Source organism: Vidua chalybeata, chromosome 3 (assembly GCF_026979565.1).
Source record: "Vidua chalybeata isolate OUT-0048 chromosome 3, bVidCha1 merged haplotype, whole genome shotgun sequence".
NCBI classification, from domain to species: Eukaryota; Metazoa; Chordata; class Aves; order Passeriformes; family Viduidae; genus Vidua; species Vidua chalybeata.
In genome coordinates this window covers 25,827,068-25,847,004 of record NC_071532.1, presented here as the reverse complement: position 1 = coordinate 25,847,004, position 19,937 = coordinate 25,827,068, and the positions used below count along the sequence as shown (strand labels likewise).

At 41.8% G+C, this 19,937-nt stretch overlaps 1 protein-coding gene across 1 annotated transcript; it reads left to right on the top strand.

Annotated features, from left to right (window-relative positions):
* Positions 1 to 3,744: 3,744 nt before the first annotated feature.
* On the top strand, positions 3,745 to 19,518 carry FLVCR1 (FLVCR heme transporter 1). Its single transcript, XM_053938815.1, has 10 exons — positions 3,745 to 4,395; positions 7,788 to 7,932; positions 8,525 to 8,665; positions 8,806 to 8,873; positions 9,116 to 9,219; positions 10,337 to 10,447; positions 11,453 to 11,558; positions 11,819 to 11,930; positions 12,422 to 12,489; positions 13,872 to 19,518. The coding sequence occupies exons 1-10, from the start codon at positions 3,745 to 3,747 to the stop codon at positions 13,932 to 13,934; spliced, it is 1,569 nt and encodes a 522-aa protein (XP_053794790.1). The 3' UTR covers positions 13,935 to 19,518.
* The last annotated feature ends 419 nt before the right edge of the window (positions 19,519 to 19,937 follow it).

The window sequence follows — 19,937 nt, the reverse complement described above, 5'->3', positions numbered from 1 at the left end:
GATCTGGAAGTCTTAACTGTGTGTCTGATATACATAAAATTTCTAGGATTGTTTTAGAATTGCTACCATTTTGGCAGGAGTCCACAATTTCCATTTCAGACTCCTAACCTTGGCCTCATGTTTTCCAAAGATGGGTTGACTTCTGGGGTTTTTATGGGGGCTTAGATACCATTTTGAGGTTTGGAAGGAGGACATAACTAGGAATTTATATGACTGAGATAACCCAGCTAGTGGTGTCCAAAAGCTAATAACAACACCCTGAAAGCAACACTCTACAGCTGAGTTTCCTGTATTTTATGAAATACCCTGGATTAAAACAAAAAGGCTCCTTCTGAGCCATTTTTTTACAAAGATGCAGTATCTGCAAGATGAATTTTTAGTTTCAAAATAATTGTGAAGATACACTCTTCTTTCAATGGCACATATGCTACAGAAGAAACAACAACACTGCTGCAAGTAAGGATTTGGCATTTCTAATTGCTTTTTAACCTTCTCCAGCCCCAAAATTTAAGTGTTAGGTCCATGCCTGATTTCTGGAATTTGGATACAAGAAAATAATTTTTGTGGAGTAAATTTGTATCACTTACTTCCCAGTGACTGCCTGAAACATAAGAGGTATTTTGGCCTTTTCACAGCATTCAGGAAAATAACTTTGTTAATGCTTGGGTATACATGAGAAATTTACTCCTCTATCACCAAGAGGAGTATTCAGGAGAGCTTAAATTTTCAGTTAGAGGGTAAATTTAAAACAGATAGCAATTTTAAGATAAACCATGCTGTAAACCTTGATATCAGTGTTCTGGTTTTAGCTTGATAAATTGTCCATGAAATGTAGGAAGCAATCCAGGGAGTCACATTTTAAGTGAACTGCTACAATGGATGTTTCTCCCGGGGTAACTTTCTCTTGCTGGGCAACTTTGTCTTTGGCCCTGCTTTTTGAACAAATGGCTACAAATCAGAAGTAACGCTCATGAAGCCTGTGAAATACAGCAGGAGAGAAATATCAAAGCTTTGCCATCATTTTGTAAATTTGGTTTTCCTTTCTTTTTTAGGAAGGTGCTTCTGGAGATAAATGTCCCCAGGATGCAAACACATTGGTTGTACCTCATCAAAATCAAACAGGTTTGATTTCTCGGAGACCAGCGCAGAGTAGCAAAGATGGATTTGCCTCTGTGTCGATCTGCTGTAAATAAACTTGCTTCTTTCTGGAAGAAGCCTCCTTCTCGGAGTTCGCTTGCATCCACGCCCTCTTTTCTTTACTCGACAGTTCCCTGGTGTCTCGTTACTACTTCCGCGGAGGAAGCACATGACACTGAGTGTGCCGAGCCATTGGGTGGATAGGGAAGACAGATGATGCTCTGAGGCCACGGCAGCGGTGAAACCCAAGATGTGCCAGCCATCCTTAGCACAGGATGAGTTTGAACCTTTCTCTGAGGTTGTTAGCCGGCAGCAGCTCTGCCTGCTGTAAGCAGGCAAGGGTGTAACAGCAGGGAAAGAAAGAATGGGAGAACAGAGCCTATTTTCATCTGGTTTTAAGAAGTAAATGCTGTCTTTGGATGGACTTTGAGATCATCCAAATTTCGAGGGGAAAAATGTTAAATAAAGTCAGCTATAGATCAGTGATTGTACCTTCTTCCAAAAGAACAAGAATAATTTACAATGCTAACGCTACATCTATTCAGCAGCCAAAGTGTCACAGCCCTTTTCCTGACGCCAAGGGCAACCCACAGCCTGTGCCAGAGATCATGAAGGGCCACTGCTGCAAGCACTGGCACAGACAGAGTCTGAGCTGTGTTTTCAGCATACAATGTGTAATATGGATATACATTCCTAAAGTGAAAGCCAGCTATCCTATTCCTTTGATAATGTTTGTTTCAGTTCCTGCTATACTGCTTCCTCTTGAGGTCCTGTTAAAAAAAAAAAAAAAAAAAAAAAAAAAAAAAAAAAAAGCTCCATTGCTACAGTACTTAGAACAAGTCAGGTAGAGAAACTGAGGGAAATTTACCAAGCATCTGATCTTACGGAGAAAAACTAAAAATAAATCAGGCACTTTTTTAGGCATGAATGAGAGAGGCAAGAAGGGCCTGAATCTGACATAGGTAACTTTATTTTTAAAGAGCAGATTTCTTGCACACACCTCTTACCTGCAAATTCAGGACTACTTGCAGTAGTATCTAAAATTCCATGGTGCCTGCAATCATTGCTACTGCTGCTCAGCTAAGTGCTCAGGGAAAGCAAACATAGCCAAATTAATAGTTTGAAGCACGTGTCCATATTATTATCCACACTGTAAATAAGATCAGGAACTGTGGCTTACATAGGTCAATCGGTCTTGAGTAAAATACCAACTCTTAATTAGTGAGGGTACTTAAGATTGGTGGCTGAGTGTATCCACAGCCCAGACAGATCTGATTAGGCTCTGACATACCCAGAACAATGTGCAGTGTGTTATTTCTGAACACATTCCAAACGATTTCCCATAGAAACCAATAAAATACTATTAACATTGCTAGCAAACTTAAATATTTCTGTATTTTCTTATTACGCTCTGGAGAACAATCTATCTCTTTATTAGGTGACACTGTCTGCAGCAGAAAAATTACAAACTGTGACGGGGCTGCCAGACACTGCTCCTGTGCAGACATGAACCGGGCAGGGTTTGGGGGAAGATTGCTTACTGAAGTGGTATCTACCCACCTCTGCACGTGAGCCAGACGGTCAGTTTTCTGGGGTATGTGTCAAATCAAATTTCAGAGGTTGAGTGGAAACAAGGAATGTTTTGCCTGCGGCTCTGGAGGCAATGAAGGACTGGATGCACACGCCCCGATAATGCACTGTACTGGCCACCCTCTGCTGCAATTTGGGCCTCTGTCTCTGCCTATCCATCTCTTATGACTTCAGTATGTTTCTCTGCATCACCACTGCAAAGAGATAAATCTTAATATGGCAGGGAAAGGCCCTGGATTTTTCCAGAATGTGCTGGAAGTGGTGTGGCCTATGTGTCCCTGCACAGATGGTGCAGCAGCCGAGGCGCCCTGCCTGTGCCGAGGAGGAGGGGTGAGGGATGAGCCACAAAGCACCAGTCTGTGCCCACCCAGCCTTGCCTGGGTGGACACGCCTGCCACCAAAAAGGTTACAGAAATGAGGTGACGCTGCTCCTTCCTTGGAGATATTGTGGGGATTATTTACATCATTACTATTGCCCTGTTGTGCTCATGCAGCTAGCAAAAGTCACACAGCAAGTGTGTGACTTGTAAGTTCAGTTTAAAAGACTTAAAGAAGCGTGCGTCTCAGTGTGTGTGTGCACATACATCACTCAGATGTTGGGATGTGAGGACTGAAGTGGAACAGGACAGGAGCAGGAGTGAGGGGATTGTGCAGATAAAAGGAACCACGAGAAAGATGGACTAAGAAAACGGAAGCAGAGTTGCGAACGAAACAACCATCTCGATCTCGATATGCATCTCTGCGTATATCCACATGCACACGCTCCCAACACTTCCCAGCAGCCCGGACTGCAGTCCCCGCTCACCGAGCCCACCGGGGCCACAGCAGCGCTGCCGGCTCCGGCGAGCCCCGCCCGCCCTCGGGGCCGCCTCCCGCTCCGCCCTCCGGGCTCTGCTGCCGGGCCCGGCCCCGGGGCGGGGCGGCGGCGAGCGGATCCACAGCCAGGTGACCTTGGCAGGCAGAGCCGGGCTGAGCCCGCCGCCGCCACCGGGGAAGCTGGGTGGGGAGACGGCCGAGATGGTGGAGGACGGCGGCGAGGAGGAGGCGGAGGGGGAGAGCGGGGAGATGCCGACGGCCGCGGCCCCGCTGCAGCGCTGCAATGGCTTCCTGCCCGGCAAGGAGGCGGCGGGCGGCGGCCGGGCGGCCCCGGCGGGCGGCGGGGAGCAGGCGGCCCCGGAGGCCGAGGAGATGCTGCCGGCGGGCGGCGTGCGGCCGGAGGCGCGGCTGGAGACGCGGCTGTCGCGGCGGCGGCTGGCGGTGCTGGCCGTTTTCAGCTGCTACTCGCTGGTGAACGCCTTCCAGTGGATCCAGTACAGCATCCTCAGCAACGTCTTCGCCGGCTTCTACGGCGTCTCCTTCACGCAGATCGACTGGCTGTCCATGGTGTACATGGTGGCCTACGTGCCGCTGATCCTGCCGGCCACCTGGCTGCTGGATGCCCGCGGGCTGCGCCTCACGGCGCTGCTGGGCGCGGGGCTCAACGCGGTGGGCGCCTGGCTCAAGTGCGGCAGCCTGGCCCCCCAGCGCTACCCGCTCACCCTGGCCGCCCAGGCCGTCTGTGCCGTCGCCCAGGTCTTCATCCTGGGGCTGCCCTCCCGCATCGCCTCCGTCTGGTTCGGCCCCACCGAGGTCTCCACCGCCTGCGCCGTGGCTGTGCTGGGCAACCAGGTAGGGAGCGAGCGGGGCTTCGGAGAAGTGGGTTTCCTTGGAGTTCGGCATCGAGTTAAAAACCAGGTGCTTAAGTGGGAAAAGGCTTTCTCCAGGGTGTGGTGTTGGGAGAGTGGCCAGGTGAGGAAGCGCGGCTGCCCGGCCAGTCTGGCTGTGCAGGAGCCCGGCCATGTGGCAGCGTGTGGCAGCTCACACGCTTCCAGCAGCTGCCGGCCGTACATCAGTCGAGACCCTTTTCTGAAGTGGTCCTGTTCCACTTTCTCTTTCTCTTGCATTTTGGCACTTGGATTCATTTGACTGAAGGAGGGATGTGTACTACGTGAACTTTCATGAAGAGCCCCAGCGACAACACATATTGGTTTCTGCTTTTTAAAATAAGGCCTCTAATTGCCAGGTGCCAGTAGTCAATACCCTGGTGACTCCTGAAGGTTTGTGTAATGCTGTGATAGTTCACATCACTGTTGGGAGCTGATAACTGAGTCATGGATTTCCTCAAGCTCCCTGGTCCTGGCCAGTTTCAGAGAGCTGGAACAGGTGCATCTGAAAGCACAGGTGCAGGTATGATACTTTTTCCTCCTGTAGCCTAATTCTCACCTCCTGCCACTGTCACAGCTTTTTTTTTTTTTTCCCCTCCTGTGGCAAAATCAGCATCACTGATGCAGGCTGAGGTCATAGGTAGAGTTTGGTTAAGATAATGGGGGAATTTGTTTTTTATCATGTGATTCTAATGATTTTATGTTTGTGCACTTTGGATTATGACAGCAGTGACATTAATGTTAAGTATTTACAGTTAGGGCGTACCTAAACCTAGCTGATACCTGGCTGTTCACAGTTCTTCCAAAACGCCTTTTTTTTTTTTTTTTTTTTTGCATCAAAGGACTCCAGTGGACAAATCAGCTGTCCCTTTTGGACTGAAGATTTCAGAAATTGTTGGTTGTTTCAGCAGTGAGGCAAAAAGTTTGGATCTGCATCCTGGTATGAGGTTAAAGGTTTCTTTGGCAGCTAATTTTCCCCTCTTCCTGACATGCACCAGGCCTCCCAGTAGCAAGGAGTTACTGAGTTTTCAGTTCTGCAGCAGTGTCAAGTATCCACCTTGGAGCCTGAAACTGACACTTCACTTGGATGCTGAGATGTGGGGTTAAAGTGGTGCAGGACAGGAGTGGGAGAGCAGGAATTGTGTGGATGGGAACCATGAGAAGGATGGACAAGGGAAGCAGGATCAGGATGTGAACAAAATAAGCTGTGGGTATTTCTGGAGTGTATTCCCCTCCAGAAGCTAGGACTTGTGGTATTCACATTCTCTGAACAGAGAGAGACATGATTCTCTCTCCCAGGATTTTTCCTGGGAAGCTGTGAGATGCAGTGCGAAAGCTCAGAGAAAGAAGAAAAGAATTCTTATCTCTATGCGCTGCTCCTGTTGTTTGGCACATGTGAATGTGTTATGGAGATTGTTTACCAAAGAGTGATTTGTTAATTGGACACCGGTGAGGTGATGGCTGTTTGGATTGATTGGCCAGTTGGATTAAAGCTGTATTATGACTGTCTGGAGACAGACACATGTTTTTCTTTAGTATCCTTTTAGTATGATATAGTTATAATATAGTATAGTATTAATGTAATATAATTTAGCTTAATAAAAGCAATTTATTCAGCCTTCTGCAACATGGAGTCAGAGCATGGGTCATTGCTTTGATAAGGACTGATCTCAGTGTGTCTGCTGAAGTGCTTGCTGGTACTGTGTCAATAGAACAACAGAATTTCTCTATTCTCACGTTTTACTTCCTTAAAAAAAACCCTAGAAACCTCTCAAAAGCTAGATTGAAAGAGTAGCAAGAAGTTAGGCACTTGTAAGTTAGAACTAATGTCTATGTGTCCCATTGCAGTTCTCTTCTGCATACGCATTCCCGTTGGGTCTCACCGCAGTGATAATTGCACAATGTGAACTGTGTAACACAACACGTCGCTATAACCCACTCACTGTACTGGCTAATTGCACAATGTCAACTGTCTAATAGAACAGGTTGCCATAACCCACCCAGCTGTTGGTCATCCAGTTGCTTATCAGATACTGTGTGAAACTTCAGAGCTACAGGGAATGCTGGGACAGCAGGCAGGGGAGGAACAGAGCAGTTATCAAAAATCAGATCTCACTTCTTTGAGATGCAACTGGAACACAAATCACTGGGAATGCAGCGATGTACCTGTCCAGGGTTGTTAGGAGTGCCAGATCTCCACAAGCGTCTTAAATGAGGCACACCGAACTCATTGGAACACTTTCTTCTTTCTGGTCTTAACCTCTCTAGATGTAAGTGATGGAAAATGGTATCACTCGACTTTGTTGGAACATTGTGGGTACTGCATTGGCTACTATTGGGCGAGGAAAAAATATACCTAAAGACAAAAAGTAACTGTGTGCTCTGTTCGTGTTTGTAGGGTTCATATACTGAAGGGTGAGGACAAAAGGAGACAAATTTCTCCTGTGACCATTGGATACTGTGTCAATATGATGGCCTGGGGGGGAAAAAGGTAGCAAACCCCTCATCAGGGTATGCAAAAAGGGTGCTTTGTAAGCGCAGTGGCACACCTCTAATGTGCGTGCTGATTGTTGGCTTCCTACTCGTAACAGTCTTTGGTGCTATTTTTTCATTTAATTTTACCTAAAATAAATGTTCTAACACTTTAAAATGCCATTAAGTTTCGGGGGAGCAGAAGAGAGAAATTGGAGAATAGTCCAGGACTTGTTCCTTCATATTTTAAAAGCTTTATATGTATACCCAAAATTTCAGTTCCTGTTTTATGTCTCTTTAATGCAAAATCAGTTGTTGTGATGGAATTTGCTCCACACATAAACCCACTACAACTTCATTCTGTGATTTTCCTTAGAAATAATTGTTGAGTTTGGTCTTGATAAGGATATTCCTTTGCTCTGCTCTGTCTGTTCTTCAGTAAACCTTGCAGTCAGGCTTTGCTACTGTAGCGGCAGGAGCATGACATCAAATGAAGAACATTTCTACAAGAGTAGCTGGAATCTTGTGTCATCTGTAGCTCTTCAGTTGCGGGAAGATTGATACAAATTTATGTTCATGTTTAGTTCCTGTGAAAAATTCTTTATAAGAATGAAGATTATTTTATAAGTACTATGTGTAGTGTAAATATATACACTAAACGCGGTATTGTAGTTCAACTGAGAAGTGAAAAGATTAAACCTGAATTATGGAAGATCTGGTTGTAAAACAACGTTGAGAGCAACTGGCTCTGAAATGTGATACTAAAGTTTTATTAATGCATATTATGATAACAATTCTGAATTCTACCTGGTAAGAGTTCTCACTTCTGGTCATTTGTATGTTCAGAGGGAACTGATTTTTTTTTTTTTTTTTCTTGCTTTACAGCTTGGTACTGCAATTGGCTTTTTGTTGCCACCTGTTTTGGTCCCAAATACACCAAATGATATTGATCTTATGGCACATAACATCAGCATCATGTTCTACGGAACAGCGATAGTGTCCACACTTTTGTTCTTCTTAGCAGGAGTTGGTAAGTGTTTAAATTACTGGAATTGACATGCTGGCTACAGGGGGTGTTTACAATGTCTCACGTAAAGCAGCTGACTGCTCAAAGTAGTTGAGGTTACAATTTTTCCAGTTTGTGTTCACTTACCTGTTGTGCCAGGGTTAAGCAACAGCCATTTCCCTCTATGTTGTGCTTCACATGGGGTGATTTCTTTCAGAATATTTAGTTCTCTTAGTTTCTTTGCTACAAGGACTTATGATATAATGTGAATTCACTCTGTTAATCTTACAATTTATATACAAAGATCTTGATGTATTGCAGATGAAGGCTGTGCTGTCTTTGACCCTATTTTGGTAGCAATCAGATGTGACCAGATAACACATCCTTTGTGGCTGTGACTCAGTTCTTCCATGAGAAAATCTAGAAATTGTTTTTCATGCAGTTGTTAAAACTACAAGTCACTCCTACAAGTCACTCTTCTGAAATTCATCAAGCTGAAACACTTAAAAAAAAAAAAAAAAAAAAAACCAAAAAAAAAACCACACCAAAAAAAACACAACACCACATTAGTTTGGTAGCAATGAATCAAAAATTGTTCCTTCTTCTTTTTTCCCAGTGTTTGAAGAAAAGCCCAAATACCCTCCCAGTCACTCTCAAGCAGTCCTGCAAAATAAACCTCCTGAGGATTACTCCTACAAGCAGTCCATTATTAACTTGTTCAAAAATATTCCATTTATACTTTTGCTAATCAGTTATGGTAAGTGGTGCTATCTGCTTGTAGTCTGGTAGAAAGGTTTTTGTGTTGTGAGTCTTAAATGTCAGAAGGTGAATTCTTTAGGGTAACAAATCAGCATGGCTGCACCTGGAATGACTGAAGCTTTTTTCTTGGTACTGCAGGTATTATGACTGGGGCATTTTACTCTGTCTCCACATTATTAAACCAGATGATAGTAACTCATTATGAGGTAAGTTTCTTGGATCTTATCTTTCTCTTTTTCACTGTACATTTGCAGAGGTGATGTTTATTTTGTAGGTACTATGTGTGCTCAGGCATTTGGTTTCTTTTATACCTCTGTGCAGTTTCTTGTACCATACAGCTGTGGGAGTCATAGGAATGTTTGTTTGCACTTATGACTGCCAAGAGGTCTGAACTTGACTCTGAATGGAAGCAATTATTAATGAGCACCATATAAATATTTGTTGAAAGGGAGAAGAAGTGAACGCTGGGAGAATTGGCTTGACACTGGTGGTGGCAGGAATGGTGGGTTCGATTATTTGTGGTTTGTGGCTGGATTACACTAAAACATACAAGTAAGTGTGGGTAGGCATGTGTGGGGTTAAGGGTAGGAGAGTGATGCAATTGCATTAGGAAAATACTCCAACATAAGGGCTGAAATGAACTGCTGATGAAATGCAGTTGGTCCCTGATCTTTTAGTGGCCTTGATGGAGAGAAATTTCTGTGGCTACAGTGAAAGCTTGAGACTCCTACTGGTTATTGGCCAAAAGAAGTGAGGGAGCAGAATGCAAAGGGGTTTGTCATCTATTTCTATCTCCTCAGGAGTGTAAGGAAAGCACTGTAGGTCCTACATACAGTGGCCAGGTGGCCCAGTGGGCTTCTTCTAGGAAAGCATAAAGTCTCTAAGCCTACCCTGCATTGTTTTGTCAAATGGCCAGCTGATGGATTCTCAATTTTTTTATACTACTCCTGATCCTGTTAGTAAGTAATGTTTGCTTTAATTCAGGGGATGATCCATGGAGCAGAGCTCTCTTCTGGCCTAGGAGCTCCTGGGTCCATCATCCATGGTGTGGTGCCCCCAGGAGCGAGCACTGCCCTGGAGCACTGTTTGTGATGGAGTAGTTCTCCCCTGTGACTCTTAGTACATTATGTGCCTCTACAAGCGTAATGGATGTTAATGCTGTAGATTGGCTTTGTTTCTGCATGTGTTTTGGCTTACAAATATGTATTTTAAGAATTTGGAAGACATCCCTTCTTCCAGATTCAAAATAAATAGAACACTGTAATGAGATTTGACTTGCCTCTTGGTAGGCTGACTTTTATTGCTAATCGTGTTGGACTCAGCTGCTCCTGTGTTGATGTATTGTGTAATGGACAGCACTGCAGAATGGCCAAGAGGTACAGTATAGCAGAGAACTAAAATAGTCTTAAGGTGTGTGCTGTGATTGTCCATTCTTTAAGAGTTTGAGTAAGTGTCCTTAGCCTTGAGTGAAGCAGCCAGATAACAAATGAAGGGTTTAGGAATGAATATGTGCTCACTGCATGCTAAGTTTGAGGCAGAATTACATGAAGCAAATTTTATAGTTTTAGAGTGGCTTATGTGATATTCATGTCATCCTTCCATGCTTCAGCAATGTGCTATGGCTTTCTATTAACAATGTTAATTTTTTGTTGTTGTTGTTGGGTTGCAGGCAAACTACTTTGATTGTTTACATTCTCTCTTTCATTGGATTGCTGGTATTTACCTTCACCCTGGACCTCGGATACCTTATAGTAGTGTTCGTGACTGGAGGAGTGCTTGGGTGAGCAATTAAAGAGCACTACAAGACTTACTGCAGTTCTGTTCTGAAACATATTTAAATGTTTTACCTGGATAATTCTGCTGTGTATTCTGTCACCATGGTCTCAGCCTATGCCTTTAGCTCACAGTACAGTTAGGCTTTCACCTTCTGTTACATCAGAAAAAAAGCTAAAGTAACTCACTTTTCAGTAAATTTCATTTACCTTTTTAAGGACCTAAGAGAGGTCTCTATGTGGTCAATTTATTTGGTTTCTATTCAAAAAGCTGTCTGCAGTGAAGTTGAAGTTTTCTCTTGACCTTTCACCTACAGTGTGTAGGTGATTAGAGTTTAACTGAGCAGATCTAGGAAGACTGGCTTCTCTGCATTTTCATTAACCTATACTTTGATAGCTCAGGCAACATGCTCGTTGCTTTGCTTATAGATATCCGATCTAAAAGCCTCAAGAGGTGCTGAGGGAGTGTTGCTGTATTCAGACACAGAGGTCAAGATGAAACTAGAGATGTCTTGAGAGTTTCAGTTTAAAAGCCAGTCAACCAATCTCAGCTGCATTAAGCCTCTTCCCATCATCCATCGGTCCCCTCAGCTTCTCCACAGCAGCTTCCAGCAGGTGTTCAAGTGTACAGCCTCACTCCCTACTCATTTTTTTGTCCTCCAGCACGGATATTTGGGCTGATCAAATGATGTTGTTTGTGTGTGTCTTTGATATGAAAGTAATTGGCTTCAAGTATGGAGTGGCTTGCAGACTTGTTTGCAAAGGTTGTTTCCTATGTATGGTGGTTATGGGAAATAGGACAAACATGTTTTAACAGCTTTGCCCTAAAGGGAAAGATGTGTGGCTAAAATTCTTGGATCATACTGAGGGAACGAAGCAGTCACTATTATTTGGAATTACTGAATTCTGTTAAGCCATGAACACATGACAGTTCAGAGCATCATGTTATGTTTTCTTACTGTTACTACAGATGAAGGCCATGCCTGTCATCCTCTTACTCTCCTCTTCAACAGGTTCTTCATGACTGGCTATCTTCCACTTGGGTTTGAATTTGCTGTGGAAATTACATATCCAGAGTCTGAAGGCACTTCCTCAGGTCTCCTTAATGCATCAGCACAGGTTACAGCATTTTATTTCTTCAAGTGAAGTAATGTTCAGGAATACCACTATGCTCAAGTCTAGGAAGGCTTTCTTAGACTTAGCTAAGTCTCTGTTTTGTTGCTATAGTCCTGTGGTTTTTTTTTTTTGTTGGTTTTTTTTTTTTTTTTTTTTTTTTTTTTTTTAAATTTGATTTCTATAAGATATGACCTGGAACTTTTAAAGATAAAATGATGACTCTTTTCTGTATGATCCTGATGAAGTTACTTGTTTGTTTATAGATATTTGGAATTATCTTTACACTTGTTCAAGGAAAGCTCACAACAGACTACAGTCCTCGTGCAGGAAACATCTTTCTTTGTGCTTGGATTTTTGTGGGCATTATTTTAACAGGTAATTACAAATGCAAGTAATGTAAAAACGTAGGTGCTTTTAGGATGATGTTGCTAATATATGGACAGCCATATTCTTGAGACCCCCATTTCTTGAGACGTCTTGAATTTGAGACAGATGTCCATCTCCAGAATGGGGCAAGAAATAGAAACAAATGCACAAATGGGGGCAGTTTGCAGTTTTCCAAATGCAAGAAATTGCTGATGCACTCTGGAACTGTGCCAGTGTTTACATATGTTGAATCACAAGTGTGCTGAAAGTGCTGAACTATCAAGTTTTTCTTTAAGTGCTTGTGGTTTAAAATATTTTATTGTCATTTCCTGCTTTGTGTGCTTTGTGAGGAGTAAGATCAAATTGCGAAGAGCGAATACGGGTATTTTGAAAATGCGCTGAAAGCAGCTTCTGTGTGCTTGCACCCTGCAAACATTTCCCTGGAAGAGCATGTCACTGCAAAGGTGTGAACCAGCTTTCCCTTTTCCTTCTTTTTTCAGCCTTAATAAAATCAGATTTGCGAAGACACAATGTGAATTCAGGGATTATGAACTTGGACGTTAAAGCTGTAAGTGGTGACTCTTTTACCATGGTTGTATTACCTACTTGAATGCTTGACTTCTACTGGCATAACCATATCAGCTGCAAAAGAGTACTTGACAAAATCTTATGACTGATTCCATGCTGGTTTTGAACAACAGAGCCACATGGGATGCTGCTCTCACTTACCTGCTTTTCTCCTTAACTCCCATGAAAAAATTGGAAAAAACTTCTGCTCTCAGAATTTTTTTAATTTTTAAATTTTTTGAATATTTGAATTTTAAGTGGCTAATAATATTTTTTTATTGCTTGAATCTTGCTTTTTCACAATAGTGGGGGTAGCATTGTAAATTGTGAAGCCTCTTTATTTACTGAGTTGTGAGGCCGTCCTATAGACTATGTATTTAATTTAAAATACCTGCAGTCCCTTCAGATGAAGTCAGTGTCTGATAAACAGAAGCCATGCTGGAGTTTCTATGCAGTGCTGCATAAAGAGCTGGGTTTGTTCTTCTGCTGACACTCTCAATTTAAAGGAAGAGTGAGCATAGCATTTTCTGATGATCACAAGGCTCCATGTTTCAGCAGCTTTTCCAAACTACTGCAGTTACTGGTAGAAATAAAGCTCTCAGTGGAAAATTTTTTTCAGTGCTGTGGGTTTTTGATTGTTTGGATCAAGATATGATACAGCTTTTTGGAGTCAGATATTACAAGATCCTCTGCCATGCTTCTTTTTGTGTAGGCGTCTTGCATGCCCAGCAGCTTTTGATCATCTGTGACCAACTGCACTCTGTTAGTGTCTGTGTGAGGTTCAGAAACTTCGAGCTGGTGCTGCCTGAGCTAACTTGAGCCTGAAATCTGTGCAGCTGCGTGTGCTCAGTGTGGCATCCTGTGGGTTTCCTAGCCGGGGTTGTGGCTCTCTCGGGTCTGTGCATGACTTCTCTGCTTTCCATTATCACCTCGTTAACTAGCCTAGATCGTCACACAGTTTCCTTCATATTAACCGGGGTGTGTAAGAAAAGCTGTAGTCCTTGCCCTGATGTTGCCATGCATGATTGAGACCTGCCTGTGTTAATAATGTTCAATTTCACTTAGATACTGAACTTTGGTCAAGATTCTACTGTGGTTAAATGTAACGGAGAAAAAAAAAAGGAAGTTAATCTTCATGTGACAGATATTTATATGCAGTAAATATATACTTTAGAGTTATACTAAGAAACTAAATTCTGTGTTAGGGCTCTTTTTTATTACAAAAAGAAAGGAAAATAGGGTTTTATATAATTTGCTTAATTAACTACATATACTGTTGGAGTCTAGCCTAATAATTACCCAAGAATACTGAGTTTGGGAATGATTCTGTTGAATAACACCTTAATTCCTGTTGTGTTTTTATTTTTATATCTCCCTCTTCAGGTACCAGTTGACAGTCCTGTAGAACCTGAAAGCACTACATTAAAGATTCAGTCAGCTTTATGAAGCTGAAGGAAGGTGACTCAGAAACGCACAAGTTTGGTTAGATACAGAATGATATGAGCTAGTGTAATCACTGGATTTGTGTGTACGAGTAGTGAAATGTGTTTGTTGATATTGGTGGTAGTTGTGTACTGGAAGCTATGAAGATGCTCAGTTCATTTTGCTCAAGATGCAAACAATTCACCTTTGTATGGAATATTTATTTTAACATTTTCAAGTCTTGCAGTTTCATTAGTAAAGAGTTGTGTGAACACTCCACGGTAGGGAGATTTGCATTCAGGATGCATACTTGAAAAAAAAATCAGGAATCTTGAAGTAAGTTGTCATGATCAGAAGTGTCTAATCTTTTCTTGTTCAGTCTTGCTGGTGCATTTGAAAAGTGAAAGGGTAGGGAAATGCACAGCAGGAGGACGTTCACAAGTTCATTTTTTATTTTAAATGTATCTGTATTTGAATATAAGCCAATGATTCCTTCTGGAAAAGTGATAGCACAATACTGAAAACAAGAGATGATGGGTGTTTTTCATACTGGCATCTGACATTTCTTTTGCCTTGAAACTTCTTTATAGGTATCAGAAGGCAGATAAGAGAAAACACTGTTCTTGCTGTAGTTTCATTGTAGCATTTCTGGGGAGATTTAAAAAGTTTCCCGCTAGATCAATTGGAGAAAAAACATTTCTTATTAAATACAGTAAAAAGGAGGACAATGGCCTTTGATATCTCTGTTTTGAAATACTTATAAGCAATGGAACACTACCACACAAGTTTCCTCCACAGAATATTTTGAGTGCTTTCTCAGTTAAAGAGAGAGGAGTACGTGTTTACAAAGAGCCAGTGCCTTTACTTTGTAAAGAAGATCCCTGCCTCATCTTGAGTTTAATCAGTGCTGCTGAAGATATTCCATTTTGTGTGTTAAACCTCTGAATATTTGTGGAGTATCAGAAAACGTGTTCTGTCCTTTTTATGAATTGTATCACTTGTCTCATGTGAAATTCCAGTGCTTGTGTAACTTAAATCATGTCTTTTGCAGTTTGTTAAAAGCTGTAAGGATGACTGAAAAGAAAATAGTGATATTTTTACTTTTTCTGATCAAGTATTTTCTTTTATACCATCTGAGCTGCAAAATGAGCAGACATTATTAACAGTGACTTTTTGTTACTTCATTTATCTGTATTTGGGATGGGGGTTTCTCAGTGCAGTGCTTTTGAAAATTTTCTCTTTTACCTTGTGCTCTATCTACACACCCACAGAACTGATAGCACTACAATAATACTATTGCTGGGGAAGTCAGACCTGGGTTAGTGGACTTTTTGGAAACATTTCCTTTTTAGCTCAGCAAACTGAGCCTGCAAGTTGAGTACCATCAGTGATGCTGTGTCTTTGAGTCCCACAGATGCAGTGCCATCCAGAAGGTGGAATCCTGGTCAAAGTTTCCCACAGATTGTTGCTGTTGGGTATGGGGAATTATTTAACTCTGTGCTGGTTTCAGCTGGGCTAGTTAATTTTCTTCACAGCGGCTGGCATGGGGCTGTGTTTTGGATTTGTGCTGAACACAGGGTTGATAATACAGAGATGTTTTTATCATTGCTGAGCAGGGCTTACACAGAGCTAAGGCCTTTTCTGATTTTCATACATCAGAAAAGGCAAGGAAGTTGGGAGTGCATGGAATGTTGGGAGGAGACACAGCCAGGACAGGTGACCCCAGCTGACCAAAGGGATATTCCAGACCACGTGACATCATGTTCAGTGTATACAGTGGGGGGCAGAAGGAGGAAGGGAGGGATGTTTGGAGTGATGGTATTTTCTGCCCAAGCAGCCATTTCACTTGGTGGGGATGGCTGAGTACCTGCCTGCCCATGGCAAGCAGTGAATTAATTCCATGTTTTTCTTTGCTTGTGTGTGTGGCTTCTGCTTTCCCTATTAAGCTGTCTTTATCTCAACCCATGAGTTTTCCAGCTTTTACCCTTCTGATTCTGGTCTCAGTCCCATTGGTGGGGAAGGAAGCTAGCAAGTGGCTGCCTGGGGCTTGGTGGATGGCTGGGGTTAAACAACAACAAACTCCCAAGTTTAGTCTCTAAGTACAATAAATATAATTAAAAGCTTCTTATTATTTTGCTGTAGACTCAGGAAAATCCTTTTGTATAAAAAGGGCCCTGAAAGCTTATCTTTCTAAGCTTAGCCTCTAAATGTGATGATCTTGATTTAAACATTTTGTATGATAAATGCTTTAGACAGGGGAAGACCTATCAGAACAAACAAAGCACACTTGGAACACTTGCCTTGCCAAAAAGGGTTCATGTCTCTTTGCCAGGTCCAGTGCTAGGGAGAAAATGACCAGGCCTTGCTGCTTCTGGAGAGGTGAACTCTAGAAGAGTCCACAGCTGAAGCAGCTGAATATAGGAAAAGTCACTCTTGGCTATTCAAGTGGCAGGCAAGGGTATAGGAGTGAAAGTAGAGATGCTTGCATTATGTCAGTCCTTTACATTGAAGCTGCCCCATCAAGGGAGTACAGGTTTTCAGCCTGAGTCAGAAAAGTGAAAGTTTCTGCCTTGTGACATACCTGGGTGGCTTTTCCCTTTGGAAAAATGATAGTAATGTGTGCCAAAATATATATATGTTTTTCATCAAGATACAGATACAGAAAATATTTATGTTCATGGCCCATGCATGGTTGCTTTGACTTTTGGTTTTGCAAAATCTTAACAAGATAATATTTTTGTAGTTTTGGGGAATTGTTTTCAAATGCCCGGTCTTTGGCAGTATCCAGGATGTTCGCTGTTCAGTATACACTGTTCAAAATAAAAGATTGAGTATTTTTGTTCCATTCTTAAAATTTATTTTTCAATTCCTTTCTTCACTACTAGTTTCCAGTTTCTTTAGTTATCTTCAGCTGATTATTGAAAAAATATTCTAGTTCTGGCTCCTTGTGTTTATCTTCTGCCAAATTACTTGGCTACGTTCTGAAAAGGTTGAAAGAAGATTTTGTCTTGCTGGAAACCCTGCTGGGTCCCTGAAAAGAAAATATTCCTAATAATGAAGGCTTAATTACATCCTGGATTTAATATTCCCCTTCTAAAAGGAGCTTGAAAGTTGGAAACCTATGAGCTATTTTCAGGCAATTATAAAGTATTTAAATGAAAGGCTCAGCAGGAGAATAAAGAGCAAATAAAGAGCAAATCAGTATTTTTTATGTGATAGTTTTATCATCTGTCAAGAAACTGAGGTTCTAGCTTATGGCAGAAATAAATTTGGAGTAGTTGAGGCTTTGTGGTTTTTGCTTTTTAATTTTTGGGTTTTAGCAGCCAACAGCCACTCAATCAAACATAGAATCATAGAATGTTAAGAGATTGGAAGGGACCTTAAAGATCATCTGGTCCCAACCCCGCTACCATGGGCAGGGACACCTCCCACTAGACCAGGCTGCTCAAGGCTCTATCCAACCTGGCCTTGAACACTGCCAGCGTTGGGGTGTCCACAACCTGTCTGGCCAACCTGTTCCAGTGTCTTAACATCCTCACAGTAAAAAAATTATTCCTGATTCCAAATTAAATTCCCTCTCAGTTTGTACCCATTTCCTCTTGTCCTATCACTACAATTCCTGACAAAGAGTCCCTCCCACTTCCATGTAGTCCATCTTCAGATACTGGAAGGGTCCTATGGATTCTCCAAACAACCTTCTTAGCCTGGAAATTCCACATGCATTTGGAATTGCAAATAGGGTTTCTGACTCTTAGCCTTCAGATCCTGGCTCAGCCCTCCAGCATGAGTAGAACTGGGGGCTAAAAATCCTAGCTCCTTAAAAAAAGTAATTGTATCATGAACTGAATTGCACATCAACTAGGAGAGGATGGTGTAAGAAACCAAAGGAGGAGAGGCATCTCAGTCCAATCCATCAGCTTCTGCTTTTCAATTTGCTTTTTATCCGAGTGTTTTAGGAGAGCTCTGGAGGATGCAAGAGAACACACACAGTGGGGAGCATAAACAAGGGGACTGCCCCAAGTTCCCAGGAGTCCAGCAGGTTGTGCAGTTGATAACTTTCAGCTACAAAATTCAGAGATTAGTGTTAACATTAGTTCTTATCTTAGCATTTCTTCCCAGCCACAGTAAACTTTTGGTAATTTCAGTGGAAGAGACTCAGAGAACATTGACACATTTTTATTTAGGATTCCTGGCATGGCCTTAAAGCCCTCATTTCTATTGGCTGGGTGTGAAAATACCAGACCTGTAGGATGGAGTCTGGAATTGCTGGTAGGTAAGTCCCTCAGAACAAGTATTTGTAGATGGGTGCTTGTCTCTTTCTGTTTGTAAATGCCCATGGTTTATGAGGAAGAAAGAGCAAGGGAAGAAGTAGCAAGAATACATATGAATAATTTCAGGTTAATAGTGATGCCTTGAGAGGCTACCTAGAACACAGGCTAGACAGTGTTAAAGGAGTAAAGTAGGTATTTATTAAAAAGGCCTTCAAAGGAAACACCTTGGGCAGTACAAGAGCATGGCCAGGGCTACACCCAAGATGGGTGATGGGTCACATGTTTTCACACTCTTATAAGTTTTGGTCCATTTACATTTTGGGTTAATTGTCCAATTACAGCTTCAGGTTATAAAGTCCCATCCTCCCAGATTGCTCTCCTCAATTCACTGTTGTTTATGCTTTTTGAGTCTGAAGCTGCAACGGTGTCCTTGGTTCTCAAGCTGGAAAAGGATTGTTTTGTCAAATTAAACTGTGAAAAGAATTTGCTAACACTCTATATGAACTTCAAAGTTACATACTAATGCAGTACAGAATCTGGAAAATATGAAAGCTAAAACTTAAGGCATCAATAGGGCAGTTATATACTAATGCAGTACAGAATCTGGAAAATATGAAAGCTAAAACTTAAGACATCAATAGGGCTTTTCTAACTTCAGCCTCTTGGTCATCTCTTTTGTTCAAGGCAATCTGTTGTTTCAGAGACAATCAGTGGAGTGTGTAATTAGAGCTGCCAGCCCATGTTGCCTAATGAAAAAATGTTTTTTTGAGAAATATTTGTACTACCTTGTGCATCTACAACCAAGTGAAATTGGGTTAGGCTGTAAGCATTTATTGTTTTCCTTTTCCATTTTGTGAGCTGACTAGTTTTTCTGTGTGAATGGGAATGTGTGACCTTTACAGTTGTTTTCAATACATGTATGTACCTCCTTCTCAAGTGTTACAGGTTATTGATGTTTCGTGGAGCACAAGCTGTCATTTTACACAGTAAGACATGATTGCCCCCAGCCCCACCATTCGGTCTGAATTCTGTGAAGAGGGAGAAGTGATGTTAATGCAGGAACTCGAATGAATTTAAGCAAAAAAACTTCCTAAGAGAAATGTATTTCTGTGTAGGACCCATGTTATTTACTGCTCATGTCTTTGTTCTACTCATGAACATACCAAATGTGTTTTGCTGTAATACTTTGGTTTTGTTAGTGTCCAATTTTTTATTTCAAGAGAAAATTAAAAGTTCTGAATGAATATTCTCCGATTGCAATACTGTATGTATGTGTATATGTGGATGGCATCATTCCTTACCATTCTATGTTACTAATAAAGTATATAATGCCTAAATTGATTGGAGCCAGTAGTAATATTTTTGACGGCTGCTAATACAGCTGCTAATCTAAAGTGATTTTTTTTTTCCTTAGAACTTGCCTTTTAAATGTAGGAAAATATAAGTGTATGACTTACTGTGTCATTAATAAACATACTTGTACATGCAGAGTGCATGTATGCAGCATATAGAAATTTATTTTACACAAGAATATTGGCATCCAGAGACATTTTCTTGGGGCGTGGAATTAAAATACTATCATTGGTAGTTGAGTTGTACTGCTCTAGCACAGAGACTTCTCCTTTGCTTTGGAAGAGGTCTGTGAGGAAATGAAAGGGCAAGTTAACCCCTAAAGCAGAGTGATCCAAAGGCAGCTTCTTGAGAGTAGTGCAGATATTATTTTAATAAAGCACTTGGTTGCCTGAAGATTATCTGG

Excerpts from the sequence above, each read along its gene's own strand:
- FLVCR1 (XM_053938815.1), top strand. The coding sequence starts at position 3,745 with ATGGTGGAGGACGGCGGCGAGGAGGAGGCGGAGGGGGAGAGCGGGGAG. Across the intron at positions 8,666-8,805 it reads ACTTTTGCTAATCAGTTATG|GTATTATGACTGGGGCATTT; the intron begins GTAAGTGGTGCT and ends TTGGTACTGCAG. Across the intron at positions 10,448-11,452 it reads GTGACTGGAGGAGTGCTTGG|GTTCTTCATGACTGGCTATC; the intron begins GTGAGCAATTAA and ends CCTCTTCAACAG.